This window comes from Platalea leucorodia, assembly GCF_965183815.1.
Source record: "Platalea leucorodia genome assembly, chromosome: 12".
Lineage (NCBI taxonomy): Eukaryota > Metazoa > Chordata > Aves > Pelecaniformes > Threskiornithidae > Platalea > Platalea leucorodia.
In genome coordinates, this window is record NC_138834.1 from 10,208,306 (window position 1) to 10,233,381 (window position 25,076).

The 25,076-nt window shown below is 44.2% G+C and overlaps 2 protein-coding genes across 4 annotated transcripts in view; both read right to left on the reverse strand.

Annotated features, from left to right (window-relative positions):
* PITPNB (phosphatidylinositol transfer protein beta) overlaps positions 1–10,346 on the reverse strand; it is a 35,628-nt gene extending 25,282 nt beyond the window's left edge. The window contains exons 1-6 of the mRNA XM_082325445.1: positions 10,276–10,346; positions 7,388–7,418; positions 6,337–6,482; positions 5,009–5,114; positions 3,085–3,159; positions 1,817–1,900 (exon numbers count right to left, since the gene is read on the reverse strand). Of these exons, the coding sequence (XP_082181571.1) occupies positions 1,817–1,900; positions 3,085–3,159; positions 5,009–5,114; positions 6,337–6,482; positions 7,388–7,418; positions 10,276–10,295 (462 nt within the window). The 5' untranslated portion in view covers positions 10,296–10,346. The remainder of the gene's footprint in view (positions 1–1,816; positions 1,901–3,084; positions 3,160–5,008; positions 5,115–6,336; positions 6,483–7,387; positions 7,419–10,275) is intronic.
* A 7,848-nt stretch (positions 10,347–18,194) lies between these two features.
* Positions 18,195–25,076, reverse strand: part of TTC28 (tetratricopeptide repeat domain 28) — a 185,019-nt gene continuing 178,137 nt past the window's right edge. For all 3 annotated transcript variants that reach the window (XM_082325233.1, XM_082325234.1, XM_082325235.1), the window contains 3 exons: positions 24,152–24,281; positions 22,940–23,047; positions 18,195–22,425 (listed from right to left, as the gene is read on the reverse strand). In XM_082325233.1, coding sequence (XP_082181359.1) covers positions 20,801–22,425; positions 22,940–23,047; positions 24,152–24,281 — 1,863 coding nt within the window. In that variant the 3' untranslated portion in view covers positions 18,195–20,800. The remainder of the gene's footprint in view (positions 22,426–22,939; positions 23,048–24,151; positions 24,282–25,076) is intronic.

The window sequence follows — 25,076 nt, forward strand, 5'->3', positions numbered from 1 at the left end:
CTACCTTCTTATTCAGATCAATCATACACACTATGAAAAAACTGGACATGAGCTGGCAATGTGCGCTCGCAGCCCAGAAAGCCGATCGCACCCTGAGCTGCATCAAAAGAAGCATGGCCAGCAGGTTGACGGAGGGGATTCTCCTCTTCTACTCTGCTCTGGTGAGATCCCACCTGGAGCATTGCATCCAGCTCTGGGGTCCTCAGCACCAGACATGGAACTGTTCGAGAGGGTCCAGAGGAGGGCCATGAAAATGATCTGTGGGCTGGAGCACCTCTGCTGTGCAGAAAGGCTGAGAGAACTGGGGTTGTTCAGCCTGGAGACATGAACGTTCCAGGGAGACCTCACTGGAGCCTTTCAATATATAAAGGGGGCTTATAAGAAAGACGGAGAAAGACTTTTTACTAAGGTCTGCAGTGACAGGACAAGAGGCAACAGTTTTAAGCTGAGAGAGGGTAGAATTAGATTGGATATAAGGAAGAAATTTTTTACAATGAAGGCACTGGAACAGGTTGCCCAGAGAAGCTGTGGATGCCCCATCCCTGGTAGTGTTCCAAGGCCAGGCTGGATGAGGCTTTGAGGAACCTGGTCTAGTGGAAGATGTCCCTGCCCATGGCAGGGGGGGTGGACTAGATGATCTTTGAAGGTCCTTTCCAACCCAAACATACGATTATGAGCTGGTTAACAAAAAATTGACAATAGATGGGAAAAGAATGGGAACTATTACAAACATTAAGTGTTGTCCTGTTGGCAAAATCTCAACATGGCAGATAAAGCTTAACTAGAAATCCCTTCATGTATTTATTTCAGTAGAATTTGATACAATCACATTCAGGGTACCACTGTCTTTTCTGTGCAAAGTGCTATTGAAAAGATAAGTTGAAAGCGTGCATGGCCAGCATTAAACTTTGCCACACTTCATCTAGCCACCTACTTCCATCACATGTGTAAGCAAGCTAACAGACTCCACACAATCCTGGTAAAGACACTCCTTCCAAATTTATACCTATGCTCTGCATACAAATTCACTGAGTAACCATGTGTTCTTACTAATAAAATCTGTCCTTCCAAATTTCTGCTTCTTATGTCAAGACATTAAGCTTCAGGTTCTTGGGGAAAAGACCAGAGACTCCTATGGATAGACTTCTGGGTGTATCCAGGACACTTACGTTTGCCAAAGCAATCACTAAAGATGAAACTGAAAAAGTAATCCCACAGCTTTCAGAAGAGAAAGCAGTTCATGTCTTGAGAACTACTCTGATGAACACAGTTTAAAAATAAAAAAAAACCAAAACAGGTCTAGATTTCAATGGCAAAACCTGACTGATCCTCTTGAGATTGCCATAACCCCAGAGCGAAGGATGTATGGAGGGACAGAATTTCATTTAAAGAATATGTAACCAAGAAGTAGCAGCAGAAGCACAGGAGTAGCTTGGGGGAGACACTGTGCGCTGTCATGCAGGACAGCTGGGATAGATTCTTGCACTTGGTCTCACACACCAAGATGAACACACAAATGCTTGCTTGACCAAATCAATTACTTTATCTACAACTAAAAGTAAAAACTACACCTGTGCCAAAAGTCTGTTGCCCTTCATGTCTTAGCTTTGCAACTAGAAGTCAAATTCAGTCGACTGAAGTTGTAAATGCATTTACTAAGTGTGGAGCTTTGGAATGAATGATTCTACTCAAGACAATTTTCATTTATCTGTTGGGTAAAATCCATACCATTTTAGTTTATTCACAATCAACACAAAGCATCAATGGAATTAGCTGCACGCCACACCCATATCCCAATAGCTGAGCATATACTCACTCCTGGTTCTACTTGAGTTCTATCTGCAATGTCAATATGGACAACTTCAACACTCTTCCATGTGTTTGGATCTAAATTGTGCACCTGCAAAAAGAGAAAAAGGAAGATTTCCATGCTGTCACCTCACACAGTGGTGCACCTTATGCAGTACATATGCGTGCCATACATTTTCTTATGGACTTCATAAAGGCAGCGTTCTCAAAACCTATCCCTTCTTCCTCTGCCTTTCTAAAAAAGAATAATCTCTACAGTTACAGTTTAATCTATTCACTAACCAATTTTAAACTAGCACAAAGCCTTCACTTCTTGCGCATTCAGGAAACCTGGATTTAAGATTAAGCTGTATTCTTCTGTCACATTCATTAGTGTTAATGAAATCAAGCTCTAATTAGAAACATTACCCATTCAGTAATCTGCATGAGCTTTTTGATCTAGAGGGAAGCTGCACAAATTGCAAAGGGCAAATATGGCATGTTTCAATAACCGGACTAAATCTAGTAGGTTCCCTAAATCATATGACTGCCTTTAATACAGACCAGATGAAGTGTGTGTGGTATGAAGGTATATAGCAGTCTGAAGATGTAATCAGCTTCACACCTGTAGTCTGTTAGGCATACCTAAACTTACAATTATAGCAAGCAGAGCTGTCCAAGAAAGACTCTCCTTGTCTGCAGCACACCCAGTGCTACCGTTCATCCAAGCACTGAAAATATACTGACAACTATTCCTTTATGGAGGATTTATAAATATGTTTGTCACTATAAATAAAAAAAATCTCCTGAAGAGACCTGTGAACTGAATCAACTGTCTAGGGAGGAAAACAAGAGTATCGCCGGTCTGGAAAATTTACAGGAGCAGCTTCAATAAATAACTCTACAGAAGTGTACACAGGTAAACTCCAATAGCCTTGTGAAACCTGTTTTCAAACAAACTTGTCAGCCTAAGTAGCATTAGCATGTCTAAGGTAAAAGAACATAAAATTAAGAAGAACTTAGTGAAAACCTATTTAAATATTTGGGTGAGAATCAAGCATCTGCATTGACCTCAACAAAAAATAAAAACCTTTTCTTGTTCTTGCATCTCATTAGGTGAGACATTTTGACCACCTTAGAAGGATTTGAATAATGCTTTTCTTGTTTTACATTAATCACTAGTAGGGCTTTAACTTTATGCAGTGATTATCCACCATCACCAGGTATAGAATACTTTATCTGGATGACTCTGTGTTGAAAATACTGCTAATGCTTGGTATCCAAATGCCAACTCACGTTCTCTGATGTCCCCAAATCTGGTTTATGCCAGGTCTCAATTTTTATGAAGAAGTCATCTTTCATGTATTCATTCTGTAAGAATTAAAATCAAAAAGCATAAGTCTGATTACCTCTCTGCTTAAATTTTAGATAAATGTTATTTACTTATAAGTCACTAAGCCTTGACTAGCAACACATTCTATTTAAATTATAAAAGAAACAGCCCCTTACCTACACACAGAAATAGGTACAATGAGATAACTAGTATCTAAATCTTAAGTATCAGCTACAGCAGTAAGTACTAAATTAAATCCAGTCATGTTTGAGAAATCCAACTCTAACTTTGTGCACGTGAATAGAAACAATATTGTCATTTACCATCCTTCTTCCTCAACCCTGAAATTCTTTACCTCTATGTTCAAGTAATTGTCAAATTATTAATACCGCAGTTAAGACAACACAACTAAAATACATTTGCATGAAATTTTCAATAAATGAGATTGTGCTATACGGGAGCATCTAATGTTTATTGGCTATTACCCCTGCCTATCAGCACAACTATGATCATAAAGGTCCAGCTACCGCTAACTTGTATGTCTAAAGACTAGCACAGACCACTTCTAATTTCAGAAGTAAGAAAGTATACACCAGTGTGCACATGGATCACGATGAGTCAACCTAAACAGTTCACAAACTCATTTGTTACTCCTTATGTTGCATCCACCTAGTGACAATCCAAATCAAGTTTGCAAGTGAGCAGATAAAGCAATTTAACATTAAACTTATAAGCTTCCTTAAACAGGTCACCAAAATGCATACATGGGGAAATAAAGTCTTAATAATCTCTTTCCCATGCATCTTAAATAAAAACCAAAAAACCCCAACCCCCCAGCTATGATGACTCATTCAGATTCTCAGTTAACCCATTTTAACTGAGGCACGATTTCACTTTACAGAAATGGGATTTCATAAAAAGTTAGGGACAGATTTTATTTCATTGCTCTTCCTGCATTCAAGAGCATAGACACCTCTGATTTGGTATTCCCCCCCCCCCCCCGCCCCTTTTAGCATTATGTCTTACCAGGACAGACATTATGCAGCTGTAATAGTACGTAAAGGCATAAAAGAAGATGTACGAAATGAAAGCATTTCTCTGACAAATTACAGTTCTTTCTAACTATAGCCAAGCGCAGGCAAATAAAGTAACAAGGAGCTCTATGCCAGGAACCCTGGCAAGGCATATATAAAAGGTTGGAGCTAGCTTGCTAGAGTCAGACTCAATTGTAACAGTAAAAACAGATAAAGTATATTCCAAAAAAACCCCACATAGGACATAATAATCCAAATACTCACTGTCACAACTGGCCATTGGAAACACACGCAATGAAAAGGAAAAGGAAACACAAAGTGTTATTAGATACAATCGTTTCTGAAAAGTCTCACATATAATGATTGCTTCACAGTATAAGAAACACTCACAATTAGTCTAACAGCATTTGTGTGCATCGTCAGCAGTTTTCAGCAGACTTTGACTTGCTAGCCTTAACCTTAGAAGTTTGTTATAAGATACGTCAAGCTATTCAACAGAAACACAAAAGAAATAGAGCCTACTCTTAGAACTTACACAATAAAAGTATTAAAATAAAGCAGTCACCTTATTCTAACAGACTACGAAGAATTAAATTCTTTTCAAACAGGCTCTGTTCTAGACCTTAAGAGAATCACCTCTTCAGTCTTATCCTAGGGACGCTGGATACTAAGACTCTGTAGGAACCAGTAAACTGGTCCATTGAGGTTGCTCTTCAGAAGCAGCTCGCCTTTTGAGGAGATCTCACAAATGCAACATTAAAATTTGAAACATATCTTCCACTTGATGGCACCCTCTTTTCTCCTAAACCATTTAAGACCCTCCCTTGACTGAACACTTGACAGCAAAACACACAACAGGAGACCTACTTGTTCTACAGTAGGGATATGCGTTCCAAGCTTTCTCGTGGAACACTAGGGAGCCTTCTGGAGCGATCATCCTTACAAAACCAGGAACTTTACTGTGAAAAACAAACATTGACAACATTTTTCCCAGCTGAAATTCCTCATTGATTTCTTCCACTCTTATAAGAAAGACACATTCTACCTAAGTACTTTAAAGGTCGTGACGTACAAGTTACCCACAGTTAAACAGGCAAGAACTCCAACAATGTTACTGATCACAAAATAATTAAGAAAAAAAATGGGGAAGGTAATAATAAGATAATTGAGAGTGAGGTAGAAAGAAGTTTGGAAGCACTATGATCATCATGAAAGTTGTGCTTTCTTTTATCTTCAGGAACAGCAAAGATAACTGTTGAGGGAGGGCACTGCCCAAGAGATCTCACCTCCAAACTCTAGCAAAACTGCAGGTTCACCAGTGAGAAAGCCCGTAACTTGGCTGGCCTGCAGCCTGGATGGAAGGCCAGTCAACTCTTTCAACCCTGCCTGAAGAGGAAAACTGCAGCCAACTGCAAATGCATTCAGTTCTTCAACTTTTTAGATCTTTTTTTCCCCAATTATAAACATTTGAAATACCAATCCTCACAACTTCACAACATATTACAAATTCTAACAACATGGCTGCCTTTATGGTACTGCAGCCCTCTGGAGTAACATCAACTAGAGGTTCAGACCCCATTTGGGTCAGTTTTCCAAATAACCCAGGTTTTACTCACTCTGCAGTGCGTGTAACTTCTAAAAATATTCTTTACCTTTCTCATTCTCTCTCAGAACAACATAACCCTACCACACCGCAAGAACTTGTGTGATGCCTTTTAGAATGTTTTTAAAGAGCATTCAGGCAATAAGAACTCCTTCTTAGGTACCAGATCATATAAAAATATTATTCCTTTATAATGCAATAACCATTCTCCTTTTCTCTATCCTTCTATATCAACATTCCTGTCCTTTGGGATATCCTACAAAGCATCTGTGATACCAATCCATCATCTCAGGTATATACTAAGAACCGAAATTATTTCTACTTAGAGATGCATTTGCCTGTTCACAGATCAGACATTTTGCATGGTTCTTCATTACTCTATCCCACATATTTAAAATCCAATGTACCTCACGTTTTCCCACTCACCAGAGCATTCAGGCACAATTCAGCAAATTAAAGAGTGGTAGAAAAACATAAGTAAGTACCACAGAAAAGCAAACAACAGAAGGCTGCCCTCACTTTAAAACATTTCTCGCTCAACACCAAGTGACCATAATACATATCAATGTTTTTCTCACCTCTTTAAATGATAGATTTTGTGAGTATATTGTCCCTTCTCGCCATCCTTTTCATAAGGCTCATTTTTTAAGACTTGAATTCCTTCACCACCTCCTGTTTCATTTTTGCTAGCTTCTGCCACAGAATAAAGTTGCCCAACTTGATACTGAAAAGTTAAGAGAAGGAAAATTTCAACATAAAAGTCAGCCAAAACTTTTACGGCATAAAAATATTTAGCTGTTTCCAGTGAAAATTTGCTAGTACAAACAAAATTATCAGGAAAGTAAAATATACCACATAAAAAACACTTAGTAAAACATGACAATCTGCTGGCAAAATTTATCTGTAGTTCACAAGCACCAGGTCTATATTCAGCTTGTTTCACATTAATGGAACACTTTGGTATAGCCTACCAAATATGTTATTCTTCAATTTTCTCATCCTGAAAGCAAAGTATATATGTTGTTCTTAATTGTATAAAAGAAATATAAATTTTAGTTTACAAGATTTTGAAATGACTGATTTCCAGCCCTGAGCCTCCCAAATTCATACTTTTAACCAACTAGATACTGCCCTCACATGACCCATAAAACGCAAACTGTAGAAGAAAGAAGGTGTAACATTTTCCCTCAGAAGTATGTTGAGACATCCTACTGTGACTTTCATTTAAATGTATCTCAGTGCCCTTTAAATTGCTGGCTTCAGATCTTGCAATAGAATTCCTACCTTTGCCTTTAGGAAAAGGCTTGGAGTCACTCAATGCCTTGATCAGCAGGAAAACTCTGCTACAGTGCAGAATTGCACAACTTTTCTTGCTTGTAAGCCATGGAGTGGCTCAGAAAGAACTAAAGGTTCTTTGCCTGCAGGCATTTGCCTCCTTCGAAATTCACTGATCTGCAAGAGGTTAACTCTGCTTGACTGGTGGCTTACACATGTGGTAACTTACCTGTGGCAGACTGGTGGGCACACAGCACAAGAAACATTTGGATCCAGGCTAGTCAGATTTAAATAAGACACTAACATCTTCCCACCCATCACCCCAAAACAGAAGCAGGTAGGATGAGGACATACCTCTTGCACTGAGCAAGGTAAAACCACTCGGCTGAAAGAGGAAAAGAGCAAATTCAACAAAATGAATAATTAGGTGTCATCTGCAGATAACAGATATAAACTATAACAAAGACATTCAAGAAGGAAGCATCAAAATGAGTTAATTCAAGTTTTCTTTTCCTTTGTAACAGTAAGGCTGCGTGGATATAATACCACAAACCCAAGTAAAATTCAATCACAGATATGTTATGAAAAGGGGAAAAAAAAAAAAAAAAAGGGTTAAGAACATTAGAAGCTGCAGAGAAGAGACAGGAAATCTAGGATGGACTTCCAGCTCTGCCGTAACTTTGTATCGTGCTGAATTTGTTTAAACTTTGAGGCCTGAGCTTTTTTCATGTGTTACACAGTAAGCAGTCCTGTCTGTGCAATTTAAAGGAGGACAAATGCGCAGGCCCTCAGAGCCTACAAATGAATTTTGGCAATTACAGCAGTTATGAATCATTTAAAAAGCAACCACAGCTCATACCCCATTTAGGTGGCAGAAACAAGCGCGTTTTAGGCAAACAGCTTAGCTCTAATACAATACACTATGCAGTTAACAGCAACGTCAGGGGATGCAGAAGTTGATTTTCACAGCAACAGTACACTGCACAGACAGTCTTTTTCAGTTTCACCTTACATAATAAAATGGACAAAGACGATGCAAATCATTATTGTTGCAAAACAACTTTATAGAACAACTGCATTGTTCCTAGGGCTTTTAATTGATGTTACCTCCTTTACCGAAAACCTTATGGCCGTTAAGATTCAATGCAACACAATCCTCCTGAAAGCATGAATATAAATTAAACCTGTCCACTGTTCTAGAGAGGAAGAAAGTTATATTAGCTGATTCAACTCTTGCTACCCACTGCTGTGCCCACACACAAACAGGGAGTTTGATAGGTTTTTACTTAGGCACTACTATGAAAATAACTTAATCAGCTTGAGTACACTGCACTCCCCCTGCACGGCAGAAAATGCAGCAACCTTGAGAAGACAAAAACAATTATCCCTGCGGATCAAATTCAGTCTTGTAATTCCCATGCAACTTTTTCTTTATCACTTACTGGATAAAGATTTTTCTATTTTAGTTTACTATGTGCCTCACTGAAATAGTTTTACTTAAATTATGAAAGCTTCAGAGAGAAACTGAGAAAAATATAATCAGCCTCAAATGTTGGCAAGCGTCAGGCTGAAAGCAGAGCTTGCATCCAAACACAGAATGACCAAATGGCAGTCAAAATTAAACTCTCATAAAGAGCCCTATTATATCTCATTTTACCTGACAAAAAAGTCCTTAAATTGTTTTTAAAGCTGGCTAGCAAGACCAATAGAGACAGAAGACACCTGTCTTGGCATTAGCAGATGCTAACTCAATACCTAGGGAGGATGCATTTGTGGCTTGCCAAGCAGTACATGAGATTTTTTGGACAACTTCAGAATTAGTCTTTAACAAGACAATATGTAAAATAGGAGCATAATCAGGAAAACACAGCCAATATACAGGTGCAAGAAAAGGTGAGGAATTAAAGAATTGTAAGGAACATGGTTTTTTGAACTTAAGAATAATGACGGACAAACAATGCAATAATTCAAAAGAGATGAATAGCAAAGAAATCTGATGAGAACCTACAAATAAGTACACAGCCCATCATTATCTTGTAGGAAATGCAAAAAAGACAGACAGCTTCTCCTACAAGGACTGGTGCAAGCTCTCGCTAAAATGCAAGAAGAGAAGAACGCTTGGTTCTGTATGGCTTGCTGCAGGATACAGCACTGGTACTTCAGTCCCGTCCATTTGCACCTACTTGCTGAAGTTTAGGTGAATCGTTGAAGTGTCCTTGGAAGCCTGTTTGGAAGCTAACAAACACATTTGCTACTATCTATGGTTTTGAACCTACGTATCAACTTTACTACCACAGCAAAGGCTACATATTACTAGACTTTGAGGCAATTTAAAGCCAAAGGTGGTGGGGAGAATAAACCAGCAGGTGGTTTGCTGGCAGAAGACCTTACAGGAAAGATTTACCCAACGACACCATCAGAACAGATAACTGCAAAGCAACAAAGGACACTGACATTGCTCCAGGACTGTCACCACTGCCGCCTAAGTTCCTTTTTAAGCAGAACAGGGTCCCGATTCAAAAGCACATGAGATACAGCACTCCCTGCAACGTCTGTCAGCTTTGCAGAGACACACTGACATCGCCGCCTTAGTAAAGCATTGGCCCCAAGGGAATGAGTTTGAGAAGCTCATTGTGCAGGGGCACAACTCGCTGGCCCTGGGACAGGGATTACCGGCCAGGATCCCCTCGACTGCAAGCAGACGCTCAGGTGCGTGTGAGGCCGACGGTAAATTCACTTGGTGTCCAGCAGCTACTCAAGGCTGAAGGCACGGGACGGGGAAGCGGTGGAAATGGCAGAGAAGCACGCAGCAGACCCGCGCCCCGGGCCGGCACCGCTCCTGACGCCCCGCCGAGCCGCTCCGTGAGCCCCGCGGCGGGGAGGCAGCAGTAGCGTCCCGGCCCGGATGGGTGCGGCGTCCCGGGGCCCGCCCGCCGCCCCCACTCGTCCGCCGGACACCGCGGTTCCTTGAGGCCCCGCAAAAAGGCGGCGGCCGAGGCCCCGCGGCTCGGCCGAGGCGGCGGCCGGGCGCTGCCGGCGCCCCGCGCAGCGGAACCGAGGGAGGCCCAGCGGGGCGCGGGCCGGAGCGGGCCCTGCCCTGCCCCACCCGGCGGCACCCGCGCGACCGGGCGCGACCGGGCCCGGCAGGGAGGGGCGCGGGAGGGGCCGCCGGGCCGGGCCGGGCCGGGCCGGGCCCCGGGGCCGTGCCCTCCCCCCCGCGGCCGCCGCCGCCCCCAACTCACAATTCCTTGATCAGCACCATCTTCCCCTCGCAGGCCCGCACTGCGCACGCGCGACCGGCGCCGCCTGCCCATGCTGCACTGCGCGCTTCCGGGGGAGGCCCCGCCCCCAGAGGCCGGCGCACCCAATCCCGCCGCGCCGTGCGTCCCCGCGCCCGCGCCTGACCCGAGCGCACCCCGGCAGGCTGCGTGGTGCGCCTGCGCCCGCCGCCACCAATCCGAGGGCGCGCAGCTCCCGCGAGCGCCCCACCTCACGCGTAGGCAGCCAATCAGGGCGCGCCGCCAGCCCTGCTCCGTGCCGGTACCGCCCGCGCCTCGTGTGCCGCTCCCCGCGCTGCTGCGGCGCGGCCGGCGCTCGGCGGGGCCCTCGGCGAAGCGGGCGGGCAGCCCCCACCCGCCCCCCCGCCCCTCCCGAGCGGGCTGGTGCCGGTGCCGGTGCCGCTGTCCCCCGCGCAGCCCCGCCGCGGCAGGGGCGCCCCGACCAGGTCGGTGTCCGCGGCGGCGCGGCCGGCGGGAGGGGCCCTGGCTCGGGGGAGCGGGGCCGCGGCACCCGCCGTGCCTGCCGGGTGCCCCCGCGAGTGCCCGCCCTAGGGAGGCCGAGGAGAGGGGCCGGGCCGCCGGTGCACAGGCTGGAGCGGCTTAAGGAGACGGCACGCTGCCGGGAACGCTCATCAGCCTCCGGCGGCCCCAGGAGAAAACGAAGCCGGTTACCGAGATCCCGTTCTGGTCGCGCTGAACGAACTCGGCCAGTTTATGAACACACCGCCGAGAGAAAGCCGTTACACACAGCCCCAGCGAACGGTTAACAATGGCCCACGGGGCTAAGTTTTCCAAATTCCTTGCAATACAGCGTCACTGCGGTTGCTCTTGTGTCCCAGTAGAATCTGGCTGAAGGAAACTGCTGTTCAAGCGAAATTACTCCTAGCAAAGCAGCCCAGCGGATGGGAAGTGACCATTGAAGTGTTCAGTCATTTTTTTTTTCCCAGCAGAGAGACTGGAAAACAGGGAGACCAGGTGACAGCTACGCCTACCGTACCCACTGCCCAGCCTGGCCCTGCGTCCCTGGTTGCACACACAGCACTATCGGCCTCTCCTCCGTTTTTAACACCATCGCTGACCTGGCGACACCACTGTCTACATTTATGCCGCCAGCACTATCGTTCTTTTGTTGCCTGCACCTCCTCTGCCAATAATGCTACCACAGCGCTCTTTTTTTTTTTTTTGAGGCGGGGGGAGCTAAAATTTCCTTATGCAATGTGTTTCAGGGAAAATCCTTTTCTTGCGCATTGCTGTTACATTACCTCTGGACTACCCCTGTTTTGCCACGCAAGTGAAAACACAATAAATCAGGAACAGAATTGCTAGTACTGCCACAGAGACAGACTGTTTCATTGAAGGGTGGAACACGAGGAGCCACGATTGCTGTGTCCAATGCTGCCCCCTTGTGAGAGAATTTCTTTTATCACATTCACAGAGAACAAGGACACCAGAAATCAATTGAAGAACTGACATACGTACAATGAAGAACAAGACTCGGCCATTACTGGGCTCAGACCCACCTGCACCCTCTGCTCCCACAGCCCTGCTGGTGACATCAGACCATCAGCTTTCATGAAAAACAAAGAAAATGAAAAGAGCCTACAAGTTTTAGACCTCAGAGGCACTGAAAGAAGGCTGAAATCAGCCTCAAGAGTAGAATACCCAGTGAAAGCTCCTCGAGTCTGTAAAGAACCTGAAACACTAGTCCCTGAGGAGAGAAATTGCCTTTGTATCTCAGGGGGGTGCTGGTGCTGAGTCCCGCTACATCAGGCACCTGACACTACTCTTTATGACAGTGTGTGGCAGCAGATGAGTTTTACGGAGGTACCTGGTTGGCAGGCAGAGGGGTAGGACACACTTTCACTATAGCGTGAAAGAGCATCAAATCTCCCAGCTCCCTTTTTATCCAACACATTTCTATTAATACAACAATCAAACAGCAGAGTGGGGACAAGAAAAAACCTGTGAGGGGGAGCAAGATAACTAAACCTTTACTCTAGGCATTTAATCCAAAAAGGGAAATATGCACACCTTCCGCGAGTTCAAATAGGGACTTCTCTAGTGGCAACAAATCTTTACGCAGGAGTCTCTCAGGTACTACAGAGACATACAGGACTGAATTCCAGAGCGAAAATAGGAAGATGAAGGAGACAGAGAGGACAACACAGGTGCCAGTGAGTGATGAAGACAAACCAGCTGGAAGTTTTTATAAATATACATGAATGATGAAGCGTAGAGACCTGGAAGGAGAAGCAAATGATAAAAACTGGTTTTAACTTGGCTGTTCAGAGCTAGAGCACAGCAGAACTTAAGAGAACCCAGGACTATGTCTTGCAGAGAGACCTTATCCCTGGAATGAGGACCCAGGCCTGCTTACTCTCAGAGCCGCTGCTAAACCACTGGGCTATACCCGGCTCTTTAACACAGGGCGTAGAAAAGACAACAAGGGTCAAGTTTCCCCAAGTTGCTGCTGTATGTTGTATTTGGCTTTATCGTTGTTTCCATAGTGATTAAAGTTTATTCTGTGGCAAAATGATGTCCTAAGAACAAAGCAGCTGGGTAACAATATTTCCAGTTCAGGGTGCTCAAAAAATCATAATTCAGGTAAAACTACAGGATTTATTTAAAATAATGCATTCTAAATATATTTATTTGCTTTCTAGTTTCTGAGCATTAGCTTCCCTCCCCCCCCGATTTTTTCTTCATAGCTATGCAGACTAGCCACTTTTGCTTTACAGCTGTTTGAAATGCTCACACCAATGTAAGACTAGGTAAGCTGGAAAGAAAAAAAAAAAAACACAACCCACAACATTTCGAGATCTGACAAAGGGGAGGGTGAAACTTTGCAGTTTGGCACTGTGGAGGGAAAATGATTCCTCCTCAAAAAATGGAAATATGTCTGGCTGTGGAACAGTTCACAGCACTTACACTTGCAGAGATTTTCATTGTGAATAATGCTGCCCCATTGCTGACAAGAGAAAGGTGTTATTTTAAATGGACATTTGTGTCAGCTCTCAACCCATAGGAAGCTTAAATGCATAATTTTAATTTACAGGTAGCTACTGCATTTTAATTCTTCTGTGGGGTAATTGTTGGTGTCCAAAATTGGCTAAAGCAGATTTTTGCACCTTGTTGAATTGTGGTCTCCCATTTAAACATCAGTCTCAGTGCAATGCCTGTGTTCCCATGTTTTTGAATTGCATCCTCTTCCCCAGAAGCGACTGCTGACCCTACTTCCAAGCTCATCTTTGCCTACCCTTTACCTTATGAAGCCATCTTACCCAAGTTCCGTTTGCCAGTAACTAGAATTAATGATGATTTACACATCAACTCCACTAGAGTAAAGGAGAGCAGAAATTTACAGATAGGAAAATTAAATGTTGCCAAATGACCCTCCCACAGATAAAGGGCTTTAAAGAAAATCCACAATAGGCTCTACCTACGAAAACATATTTTCATTCAAGTCTCTTGCAATGTGAAAGACAGATGCTATGGAAACTCCTGCTCAGACTTAATGCCTGCACTGGCTTAGTCTACGAGGCAAAGAAATTACAAAGGGCTGTGCCAGGGCACAGTGGTAGGGCTTTAAGTGTCTGCTTCCCAAAGTTCTCAAGCATTCAGTATTTTCCTTTATTTGGTTTTTCAAAATCCTGGCTGAGTGCAGTCCCCTGCTGCTGCTCTTTCCCCATATGGACAACATTTGTCTTTTGTTTACTCAGCCAGCTGCAATGTGTGCTCTCCCCAAACCCCTTATTCTCTTTGTTTATATCTAGATTATACCGCACATGATACTATCATCTGAGAAGCTGCATCCTGCTGATTCCAAACCCCACATACAGACAAACCACTTCAGACCAGCCCATACAGTTTCACCACGGTCTCGGCTTGTGGAGGGGATGCTTCCCCAGCAAGCTGTTCTTCATGGGAGTCCTCCAGCCTAGGCTTGCCCTGCACAGGGAACTAACATTGTCAGTGCAGTTGCACATCGGTAGCTCCTGGCTTTTGTCAGAGGTTGAGCCTGCTGAGACATCCTGCTGCCTGAACACAGGTTTGCGTGCACGTGAAGCAGGATGGTTGCATTAAAACACGACAGCACTGTTTCAGGAACCCTGCAAGGGGACCTGCTGGTGTGCACTGGGCCACGGTCCGTCACACCACGAGCTGGGTCCCTGGGCAAGTCTGTGCTATCCCTAACTTTGTGTCTGTATAGTCATTAGGAGACTGCTCTAGGTCTGTGCGTGACTTTTAAGGGACCTCGGGAACATGCCCGCTTCTCAAGTTCCTTTGACCCTCTTCTGGTCTCCAGCACTGTCCTGTAGTGCAGACTTTGCTCTTGCTCTGACTGGTCAGCGGGGTGAGAAGGCAGAAGCTGCAGCGCTGTGCTGCCAATGCAGATATCACTGGTTCTCTGAAACAAAACTACTCCCTCCCTTCGAGTTCCCAGGCCCCTATTCCTCCTTCTGTGACAGAACAGGGATTTGTAACCATATTTCCATATAATGAACTGAAAAAGAGAACACGTTTTTTTTTTAATATTCAAACACATTTTTATGCTAAAAGGTCGAAGTTGTGCACTTCAGCACACAGGTTGTATTGCTGTGTGATTCAAGAAAAGTGCGAGTTCAGTATACCCCAGCTCTGACATTTCCACGTAACTGGAGTTCTCCCATCTGATATGCCAGCTCCTGTGCGGAGTGGGTGCCCACATGCCCAACCCTAAGAGTCGGCCTTTTTCCCCTTGCACCTCAGAGTATCTTTTAGGTATACCTGCATGTTCTGGCCACATACGGGAGTAGTGATGCATGTGCTCCGCCATCAGCGCTCTCTCAGCCACAAAGCACTGGAAGTCTGAGGATGATCCAAGAGAAGAAAAGATGTTTGCGATGGATACTTCTCAAAGATTGCTGCCAGCCACTGGAAAACAAACATCCCTCTCCAAGGGCTTCTCAGAGGAGGACGTGGGAGAGACTTGCTAAGGAGAATGCAATCCCCTGTACGCTTCTGGTTTGTACAAGTGGCAATTGCTGCAGTTCCCTGTGGAACGGCTTTCTTGGAGTCCACTTGAATACCAGCCAGAGTCACTTACCAATAAAACCACATGTAAATGATGTCATCATGTAATAGAAGAAGGCTGGTACTCTTTCTGACAGGGATAAAAAAATAAGTTCTTCTCTTTGGAGAGTACATAAAAAAATAACAAGAAAGCGAGGCCATCTGGGGAAAGTAATATGACAGAACTAGAGCTGGAGCATTTGCAAGGAAGTCCAAGACTGTCCTCAGTGAGTAGCAAAGGTTGCCTCCAGCTGGGAGCCGAGGTCAGCAGGGCTGCGTGGCATGCTCTGCATACCTGGCACAAGGATGAGGAAAGGGCATATGCAGGTATATGCTACTGGTAGTGTACATCAGTCCACAGTATGAATGTGCATATTAACACTCACAAAATGCTCCAGCCTGTACCTGATATATATTTGCATATTAAGTATGCAATACAAAAATGTTCAAGGTCAGGCTTTAAGACAACTCCCCTCTTGTTTATGCAGTGCTGAACTGACTTCTTCCCACACTTGCTGTTCCAGAAGCATGTCTCTGAAAGGAAGAGGACTTTCTTAGTAACAATGACAGGAGAAGCTAAGGCATCCACACCAACTGCCTACTGATTTACACTGGATGTGTCACCAGGTTGTAGGTAATCATAAGAGCATGACTGAGCTGAGGCAGCCACCTGTAAAACCTTTGCTGGGGGACTGCACCATCCATGCCTTCAAATACAGAGAATCAGCTACTTTAGACGCATGCCAGGAAAGGTCCCTTACAAAAGAGTTAATGCCAAGAAGATTGCAGTGGTTTACATGGTTCAGATCACCTCATTCTCAGCAGATCAAAGATTCGGAAGGTAGAGACTGCAGGCCAGCAAGAGCCTGCTGTATCTTGACCGAGGATATGGTTTGCGTGTTCTGTCAACATGGCCAGAGGCTACACAACTGGGAGACAGGCATCAATGGAAACTTCCAAGACCATATAAAAAGTCAAATTCTGTTTAGTTTCATCTGGTCATCAACACTTCCCCTAAGCAAAAGGGCACCTTTCACATGGGGGGCAGAAGGAAGATTTAAGTCAGCGAGTTCCAACTGGCATCATTACGGGGAAAATACATCATACCTTCAGCACTTGGGTTCTTCCACAGTGGAGGGATGGACTAGGCGATCCCTGAAGCTCCTTCCAACCCTACGTGTCCTTTTGCTGCCGACTACGACAAGACAGACAGCGAGCAAATACTGACGCTCCCGATACCTGCTAGGAAAAGGAAAAGCAATTTCCAATCATCATTTGTAACAGGAACACTACATTCTGCCACAAAGAGGAGGAAGTTCTCAATGACCCCTCACTTCCACAGGGGAAGCTGAGGACAGCTGCCGCACGTTAGTCGTACTTCGCCACGGAGTGCAGAGTTATGCATGACTTCTTTGCTTCTCGGAAGCAGGCTAGAGGAACAGCCTAGCAACCAGCTGGGTGTCAGGACAGAGAGCAGAGTGCTAATAAATTCTTTCCCAACATCATCCTAGACCAAGAGACTATAAAGTACTGAGAGAACTCATGCTTTAATAGACACTGAAATCACAAAGAAGAAGGCCAAATGCCTTAGCAGTTTCAATAAAAATATGAAAATCTTTTTACATGGTAAATTTCATAATATAAAAAGTTTAATGCTGTCTGGAAACAGAGTTTTAATTTACAAAGGAAGTTCATATAGGCCAAACATGGCTAACACTGCATACAAGGAGAGCAAGTGCTAAAGGGCTGCTGCTTGTAAGAGTCTTTGCTGACAGTCCTCTCTGAGTTACCATCTTCAACGCTCTTTTGACGGAGTTCTGCAACCGAGGGGCCAAGTTTTCCACACACATTTGCAGCCTTTCTGGACAGCATGGCAATGCAGTGAACCCGAAACTGCTCAAACCCTTTATTACCATCTAGCCTGAAACGACCAGTGTTTCTTAACAGATTCACAGATATTTCTGCGCACCCGGATCTATTCTGCAACTTGAAAGAGATGTTCACAGAATGAGTTTGACCTAATGAAAGGAAGTACGGCCTAGAGTGATATACGTGGGTGTAGCACCCCTTAATGCTTTTTCCTTGTTTAAGTAAGGTATGATTAAAAAGAAGGAAAAACAGTACCAGGCCAGAGTACAGGCTAACCAACAAAATCAAATTAAACTGGATTTTGATCAGAGAGATTGTTTACTGTTCCCATTTAGTTGGGAGCTAAAGACAGTCAATAAAAAAATCTGTAATCTCACACAGTAAAACATACTGGGCAAACCCAAACTAAAATACATTCTATGGCCTTGGGGAATGGTTGCATGTGGCAGGTTTAACGTGAAAGTGGATAATACCTAATTCTTATTGCTCACTGTATTAAGCAGTGTTGTCACTTGTACCATGCACAAATACAACAACGACAAATGCATTTAAACTCCACAGAAGGAATTCTAATATCAAACGGAGAACATGTTACTTTCATTTCCTGAATTTCTCCACATATTGGGCAAACCTGATAAAACTCTTTTTTCCTCACAAAGGGGTTGTTTCTCATTCAGGGGGTGGAGGAGTGAGGCACAAGGTGTGTGAAGTGTCTCCCAGCCATGAGCAAGCATGCATCTTCATGGCTCTCATTAAGCCGATGGAAGTGCCCTGTGCCAAGTCAATGGAAACACATTTCCCAAAGGACTTGTTCTAGTGACACTCACCTTCCATATTTATACAACACCAATTTCCCAAATACTGAACTTCCTCTACATCTGAACCCTTCCCTGTTTCTAATGCTCCCCCCGCCCCCCCAAACAACAACAGAAGAACCACCCCCCTCCCCCGATTTAGCTCTTTCTGAAAACTTTAAGCCAGTATGAAACTTACTGGCAGCATGAAAATGGGTTGTACCAAAATGGCAATATATAATTTCTACAGATTAAAAGATCCTTTAGTTATGGAAGTAAACTACAAGTAAAGAGGCTTATTTCTGGCATGTTATGCAGCACTACAGGGAGTATTTGCTGTTGCTATAAACAAAAAGCTGCCCACTTCCATCCTGGATGTTCCTGGGATGTCGTTTTTTATTAAAAGAGTTATGCTGGTTAGAAACAGATTAGGTCACATGAAGTCTCTCAGCAGTCTTGTGACCACAGCAAGTTGCATGATCAGCAGTATCACCGTCTACACGACGGGTAGACGCTGTACTGACTCATTTTGGCCCACTATTCTAATTTTTCCTGCCAAATGACGAGAAGATGATACCTAGCACCAAACCATCACAGAAAGATGTAATATACAGACAAATAACCTGCATCATATGAGTTGAACAGATTTACTCAACTGTTTTGCTACATTGCATAATATAAGTAGATGAATAACTACTTTTTTTGTCTTTCTGCCCTGAAACTTCTGTGATCGTCCATCCCTTGTTAGCTGATTGTAACAACACAGCCCTATATTCTTTGCCTTTAATTTCTTGTGATGGCAAAAAGGAAAACATTCCCCTGAAACCAGTGGATTCTAGAATATACTCAAAGCAAGCATTTGATATATGCACCATGAGTAAGCTGAGCCTAAGTAATATTACATTCCGGTATCAGAATTGAATCCTCTGTCCTGCTATCATGCTTTTCCTCCAAGATCCCTTACAAAATCACAAATTATCAGATCCATATTTTCAAGAAGAGCATCCAGACACGATAAGTGCAACAATTATCTGCATCAGCAACGTGCCCCTAATACGTTTGCAGAGCTGACTGCACTCACCATTCAGGTAAGTCAGTTGCAAGACTGGAAGTTGACTTAAGATCCAGCTAAAACTCAGGGCCTAATTAATTAAGCCTCACAACACCTCTGTGAGGTAGGTAGGTAGGTAAGTATTACTATCCCCATTTAGATAGAAAGGGAAGACGAGGCACAGAGAGGTGAAGTGATTAGCCTTCAGTCGCTCAGCAAATTTTGGAGTGCAGAATAGAAACCAAAAGCCTTGGTGATCCAGTGCTCCGACTTCATAGCACACGGCCTGTGAAATACTTTGCTTGGATCTAAGTGGGCAGCGTGGCTGAGATAATGCTACCACATGTCCACAGTTTTCAGTGCATGTAAATTATCATTTTGATTCTGATTACATCACTGCATTCAATAGCCACTTAAAACAAATAAATCTCCAACTTGATCCATAACTCCTGAACACCATCTAGCCTAGGAAAGCTTACTTTATGCATCACCCCTGGGGTGCTCCTGGTTCTCTTCTCCACGGATCAGAGGGCACACAGGTTCTGCATACCGCCACTCTGCTTATTGCCTCATGTACGTACTCGGACTGCACTTACATCTGCTTAGACTGGTATACTTGCTCCAAAAGAAACTTGCTTCCAGAGCAGGGGAAAGGTTTGCAGACCTGCCCGTGATGAGCTACGTGGAATGATTTAGCAGGATCAGTGAAGGATTTAGTTAGGTGATTTCTAAATCACATACATTGATGTCACATTCCTGCCTGCTACGGAACTGTAAAATAAGGTTCTGAGCTTCGGTGTCTGTAACCCTTTTCTGTGCACGCTTAGCAGGCAGAAGACATCTGTGCTGCCCGAATACTTGCCAAGATGAAAATTTCACCATTGTAATGCTGTGTGCCAAAAAGATCAGAGCTTTCAACAAAAGCAAAATTTGTCTCTCTGACACAAGCTCACTACCTCATGCCGAGGCTCACTTTGCTTGTTATGCCCCAAACATTCTTTTTGAGTAGACCAACCAGCAAAATATCACCTGAAAGGTTTCCCTCCAGAAAAGAATTACCTGAGATGCAGGTTTTAGAATGGGGCGCCTCTTGTCTTTGTTTCACCAGCCTCTACATGATGCAAGAGAACTGCCAGTATCATGCTGCTATGGAGTTTTACTGCAGGCCATTTCTTGTGTTTGGCTAACTTGGCGGAGATATCTAGAGGTATGTTATCTTGTCCTCTCTGTCAGCCTTTGAAAGCAATCAAATAAATGGCTTGTACTTTTCCAGGCAGAAACTTGTGCATACTTTGTGGTATACATGAAAGTTCTGCCTCCTCACTTCCCTCTCCAATCCCTGATATGTATAATTTCTGTATAAAAAGCCAGCTGTAAAACCTCCTGTTAGGTTAAGAAACACAAGTAGGTGCCTTAAAAGCTAGTATTTCATGAACAGGCAACTAGATTCATTGGACCTGTTGCTGCAAATACTGAACACTACATAGAACCTGTTATCAAGTGAGTCTGGCTAAGGTCCTGATAAGGGAAACTAAAACCCATCTGTGTAAGGCCCGTGCTCCTATGCGGTGACAGACAGGGCCAATCTGTCACATTCCTGTGCATTGCCAACTGTGGGTATGACCACGGCTTCTTAGATAATGGTTCTGTATTGATAAAGGCAAGTGGGCAGAAGCAAATACTTTTACAAGTTGGTAAGTCATCAGCTGGTACTGAAGACATTTCAACATTTGGAGGAAGGAAAAAATCTTCCCGGTGACAAAAATTTATAACCGTTCCCAGACGGCAGCCTCAAGGGGCGTGTGGTTCCTGGAGTGCTACTGGAAGGTGGAGAACGAGTTGATGTCACTGCATTTGTAGTTTCAGGGCGCCTATGTCCATTTGGAGGGTTCTTTTGTGGAGAAGCAAGGTGTTGGTCAATAGACAGGTCCTTTAGTTCCAGCTTATCTGCACTTTCTTCTTTGTTGTGCCGTGGAGATAAATTGAGCAAGCTGAGGACATCTTTCTTAGAAGTCATTGTTCCAGGAGCTCCTCGGAGAATTTTTATTGGGCCAGTGGAGTGATGGGGAGTGCTTTGCCAGAACATCTTTAAGTTGTGAATTGCTTGCACTTTTTCATCAATGGCAGCCATTTTTAATTTGTCTATGTCTGGGGCATCCGCTGGACTTGAGCGAGCAGAACCAGCTGAGGAATAAGAAAGAGCAGGAGATGGAGTGCTGCCACCAGGAGACTGATGCCCTGAGCTTGGAGAGATATTTCTGGGTGATTTAGAAATATGAGCACTGTAGGGAGAGCTGGGGTACTTGAGTTTAAAGTGAGGCTGCTCAGTTAAGGACCCATGTGAATCGCAACTTGGAGATGGCTGCCCACTGTATTGGCCTGTGCCTTCTTTGTTTGACATCTCCGATGTTGTCGGGCTATTATAGCCAGAACTCACTTTCTGAAGGGATGAACTCCTTGTTGGAGGCTTTGGTTTAATTGCAAGAGGTGAAGACTGATTTTTCTGACTAGAGCTGATTGGCCGACTGAATGCACTGGTCTCTGAAGATCTGAATGCAGACACACCTGCTGGGGTGGAAGCCCCATCATCTGAATTGTTGCTCTTGCTTATTTGGCTGCTGCTTCTCTGGAGACGTTCAACAGCAATGAGGTGACTCTGAGTTTCCTCCAGAATTTTTTGGGCCAACTCTTGTGGATCAAGCTTTGGATTACTGTCCTCCTGGGATTTGACAGTGCTGTCAGTCTCAGTGCTAGACTGGTCAGATTCCCCAGTATCAGAACTTGCAAGTTTCCCAACTTTTTGGAAAGGTGAATTCGGACTGGGAATAAGAGTCATTTTAACAGGAGAATTTGGGGTACTTACGCTCCCTTTGGAGTTGACTGACTCTTTAATGCTTCCAGACTGACCTGTTTTGGGCTGTTTGTGATCAGGGGAAAATCTTGGTTTTATGTTTTCTTGGTAACCGGCCAAAGGCTCGTTGCTGATTATAGAAAAACCTTCATACTCTTCCTCATCTTTGCTGGCTACAGTGCTGGTTTGTGGTGACGACTGGCTCTGTACTGCAGACCTATGCAGATAGATGTTCTTAGGCCTCTCATAGTCCTGGCGTCCTCTGTGTCCCACACCATCTGGCATGCTCTCTGGCTTGGAAACGAAACTCATGGAAGAAGCAATGGAGCTCAGGCTGTACACAGAAATGGCATCTGATGCAATGGTGTCTGGACAAGTAGGAGAGAATGGAGGGTTTTGATACTGGGGTACAGGGTTGGAAATAGACTGAGCAGAAGCCAGTGACTCTAGTGATGAGGAACTGTCCAGGCTAAGGCGCTTAGGCAGCTCTGTAGAATCTGAAAAAGAAGAAAAAAAAAAAAAGTACAAACATGCCCCTAGATACGCAGTAAAATCAAACAAAACCAGGTAGTGTTCTTATCAGAATTAACAGGAAATGCTACAAAACATGCACTCACACTCTATGCTACTTCAAAAAACCCAGCTACTACCTAGGTGAGAAAAAAAGCATGCACAGCCCAGGAAATGCACAGGCAGGAACCTCAGTCCAGGTATCCTAGATGAAACTTGTAAATTCATTATCATTTTATATCTCAAAACCAAGGGTGAGTTATACATCCTCCAGTTGCTGGACTCTATTGCCAGCTTTGGCCTCAGCCCAGTCTTAGTGTTTGCTTCCCATATAAAAATAACGTTTGCTGCACCTGTGTATGATGTATAGTCTGTATGACACGTGTGTGATGATGTATGTATGATCTCTGCAAAAGGTAAGAGTGTGAGATTTCAACAGAAGCCATTCTGATCAAATCATCAGATGGTATAGGAGCAAAAAACTACTGTAAGTAGCTTTACCAAAAAGTGCCAGCAAGGACTGCAGAGCAAAGTGCATGGTCCTCCTATTAGCTTGTTTCCCAGTTTTCAGAATCACCTCCTCTTGGCCAACTTCACAAAGGTCAAAACCTGTAGTGGAATACGGAGCAGAAAATCATACCTCATAGAAAGATCCAATGTCTTAAAACAAGTGTGATCTCATTTAGAACACAAATAGAACAAAAAGATATGAGATCCTGCAGCATCCTGGAATGATGACTCCACCTACAACATACGGTTTGTTGGTTTGTTTTTATTACTATTTAGCACGCCTTCTCCAGCAGGTGTTGGGAGCTTTACAGAGTGTGAACACATACACAAACAAATCACTCCCGTTCAAACTGACAGACAAAATGCACTAGCCAGTACTTTTTTAGTTGCGAATTATTTGGAATTATCCGGGAATGATATACTAAACACGTCTCAGGGGACAGTGTCCCACATGCCCCTACCATTCATCATTAACCCAAAGTTTTCTCACAGAAATTGGTTCGAAGAAGAGCACAGACCTTGGAATTTAGCAAATGAGGGCTGGGCTGCAGGAGGCATGACTGTGTGTGAAAAACAATGCCCGGCTTTTACGAGCTCCTCAGTCTTCTTGGATGTTTCTTTTTGCAGCGTTGCCTCTTCCCTGCAATGCTCTTTTACTAACTCTAAGCAAGGTCCAGGCCGGAATAAAATCTAGTTTGATATTTAGTTCTCATCTGTCTTTTCTGCAGGATGTAGACCCTGGTACATACCATCACCCTGGTATGTCCTATCCTTGCCCAGTGCACAGGTTTCCCTGCCAAAGGAATGATTGGTTCACTTCAGGTAGAAGGCCAGAAGCAAACTCAGAAGTAGGTATTATGAACAAGAGGGGAACAGGATCCTGAAATAAAAACTGGGGTTAAACCAACTTTACAGCACCAAGCTGCTGTCAACCGTGAAATCCACATTCTGCTGACTCAGGAGATGTTTTGGTGCATGAGAGAAAAATGCACCTTACCACTGGCCAAGCAGCGAGCAAAAGAGCTCTGTGCTGTGAACTGACAGAGACGTACCGAGCAGTCAGGGATCACATTGAGAGATGCAAAGACCAAACAGCACCCAGACAAACAAATCTAAAGCTGTGAGTCTCATCACTACTTTAAGCCACCATATGAGACACTAGCAGTGGTTTTAGGAAGACAATGGAAAGAAGTGTTTTCCTACCTAGAGCTGCCAGAAACTCATGACAGCCAGGCAGCCTCCAGAGTTGGACACTGATGGAAACCTGGATTGGTGCAGAGGAGAAATCTTGCTCCTTCTCGCCTGCCTGAAGTTGAACCAGGACTTGATGCAGCTGAAGATAACAATACAAACATTAGCCATTCCTTACAAGTCACATCACTGCTTTTCCGACAGTCACAGCTAAGTAAACGCACTGCAAACATCCCTTTCCCTGTACACCCATATATTCAGCTGCTGCTCCTGAACAGAACAGTGAAATGAAAAGGTCCGGACAGTCCAGGGACAGCAACAACAAACAAACTTGAACTGCAGCCAAGGTAGGGACAGAACAGGGGTGAGGGTTGGGGTGTGTGGCCAGTGGAAATTGAGCAAGAAGGAAGCACAGCAGGAAAATCTGTGAAGTGAAAGAAAAGGAAAGAGATACTTTGGGGCTGCTCACAGAAATATACTAAAGCCCATTCCATGACTGAGCCATACTCCTTATGCAAATCCCAAGAAACTCATTCTCGGCATTTAACTGGGCAGAACAAGTCATATGAAACCATGGAACACTTTCCTAATACCTCCATGGCCTCCAGGAAAGAAGTTTCTCAACTGTGCCCAAGGGATTGGAGTAGCAAAATAGAGAAAAAATATGTTTATGAAGATCTGACACAAATTAAGGTGCCAGGATCCCATGCAATTCAAAAACACAGCCAGGGCAGGAAGGATGGAAAGTCATTAATCAGGGACCAGCTAAGCTCAGGACCACCCATCTCTTACAACCCACAAAAGCTTACACAGTCTTTTTTCCACAGCAGCACTGTGGAGCAAATTCCAGGCCTGAAAGTGGCTTGAAGACACTACTCTGCAGCGCCGGGGTCTGCAGTGACCAAGGCATTTTAGCCTGCACAGCAGTGTCATTCCC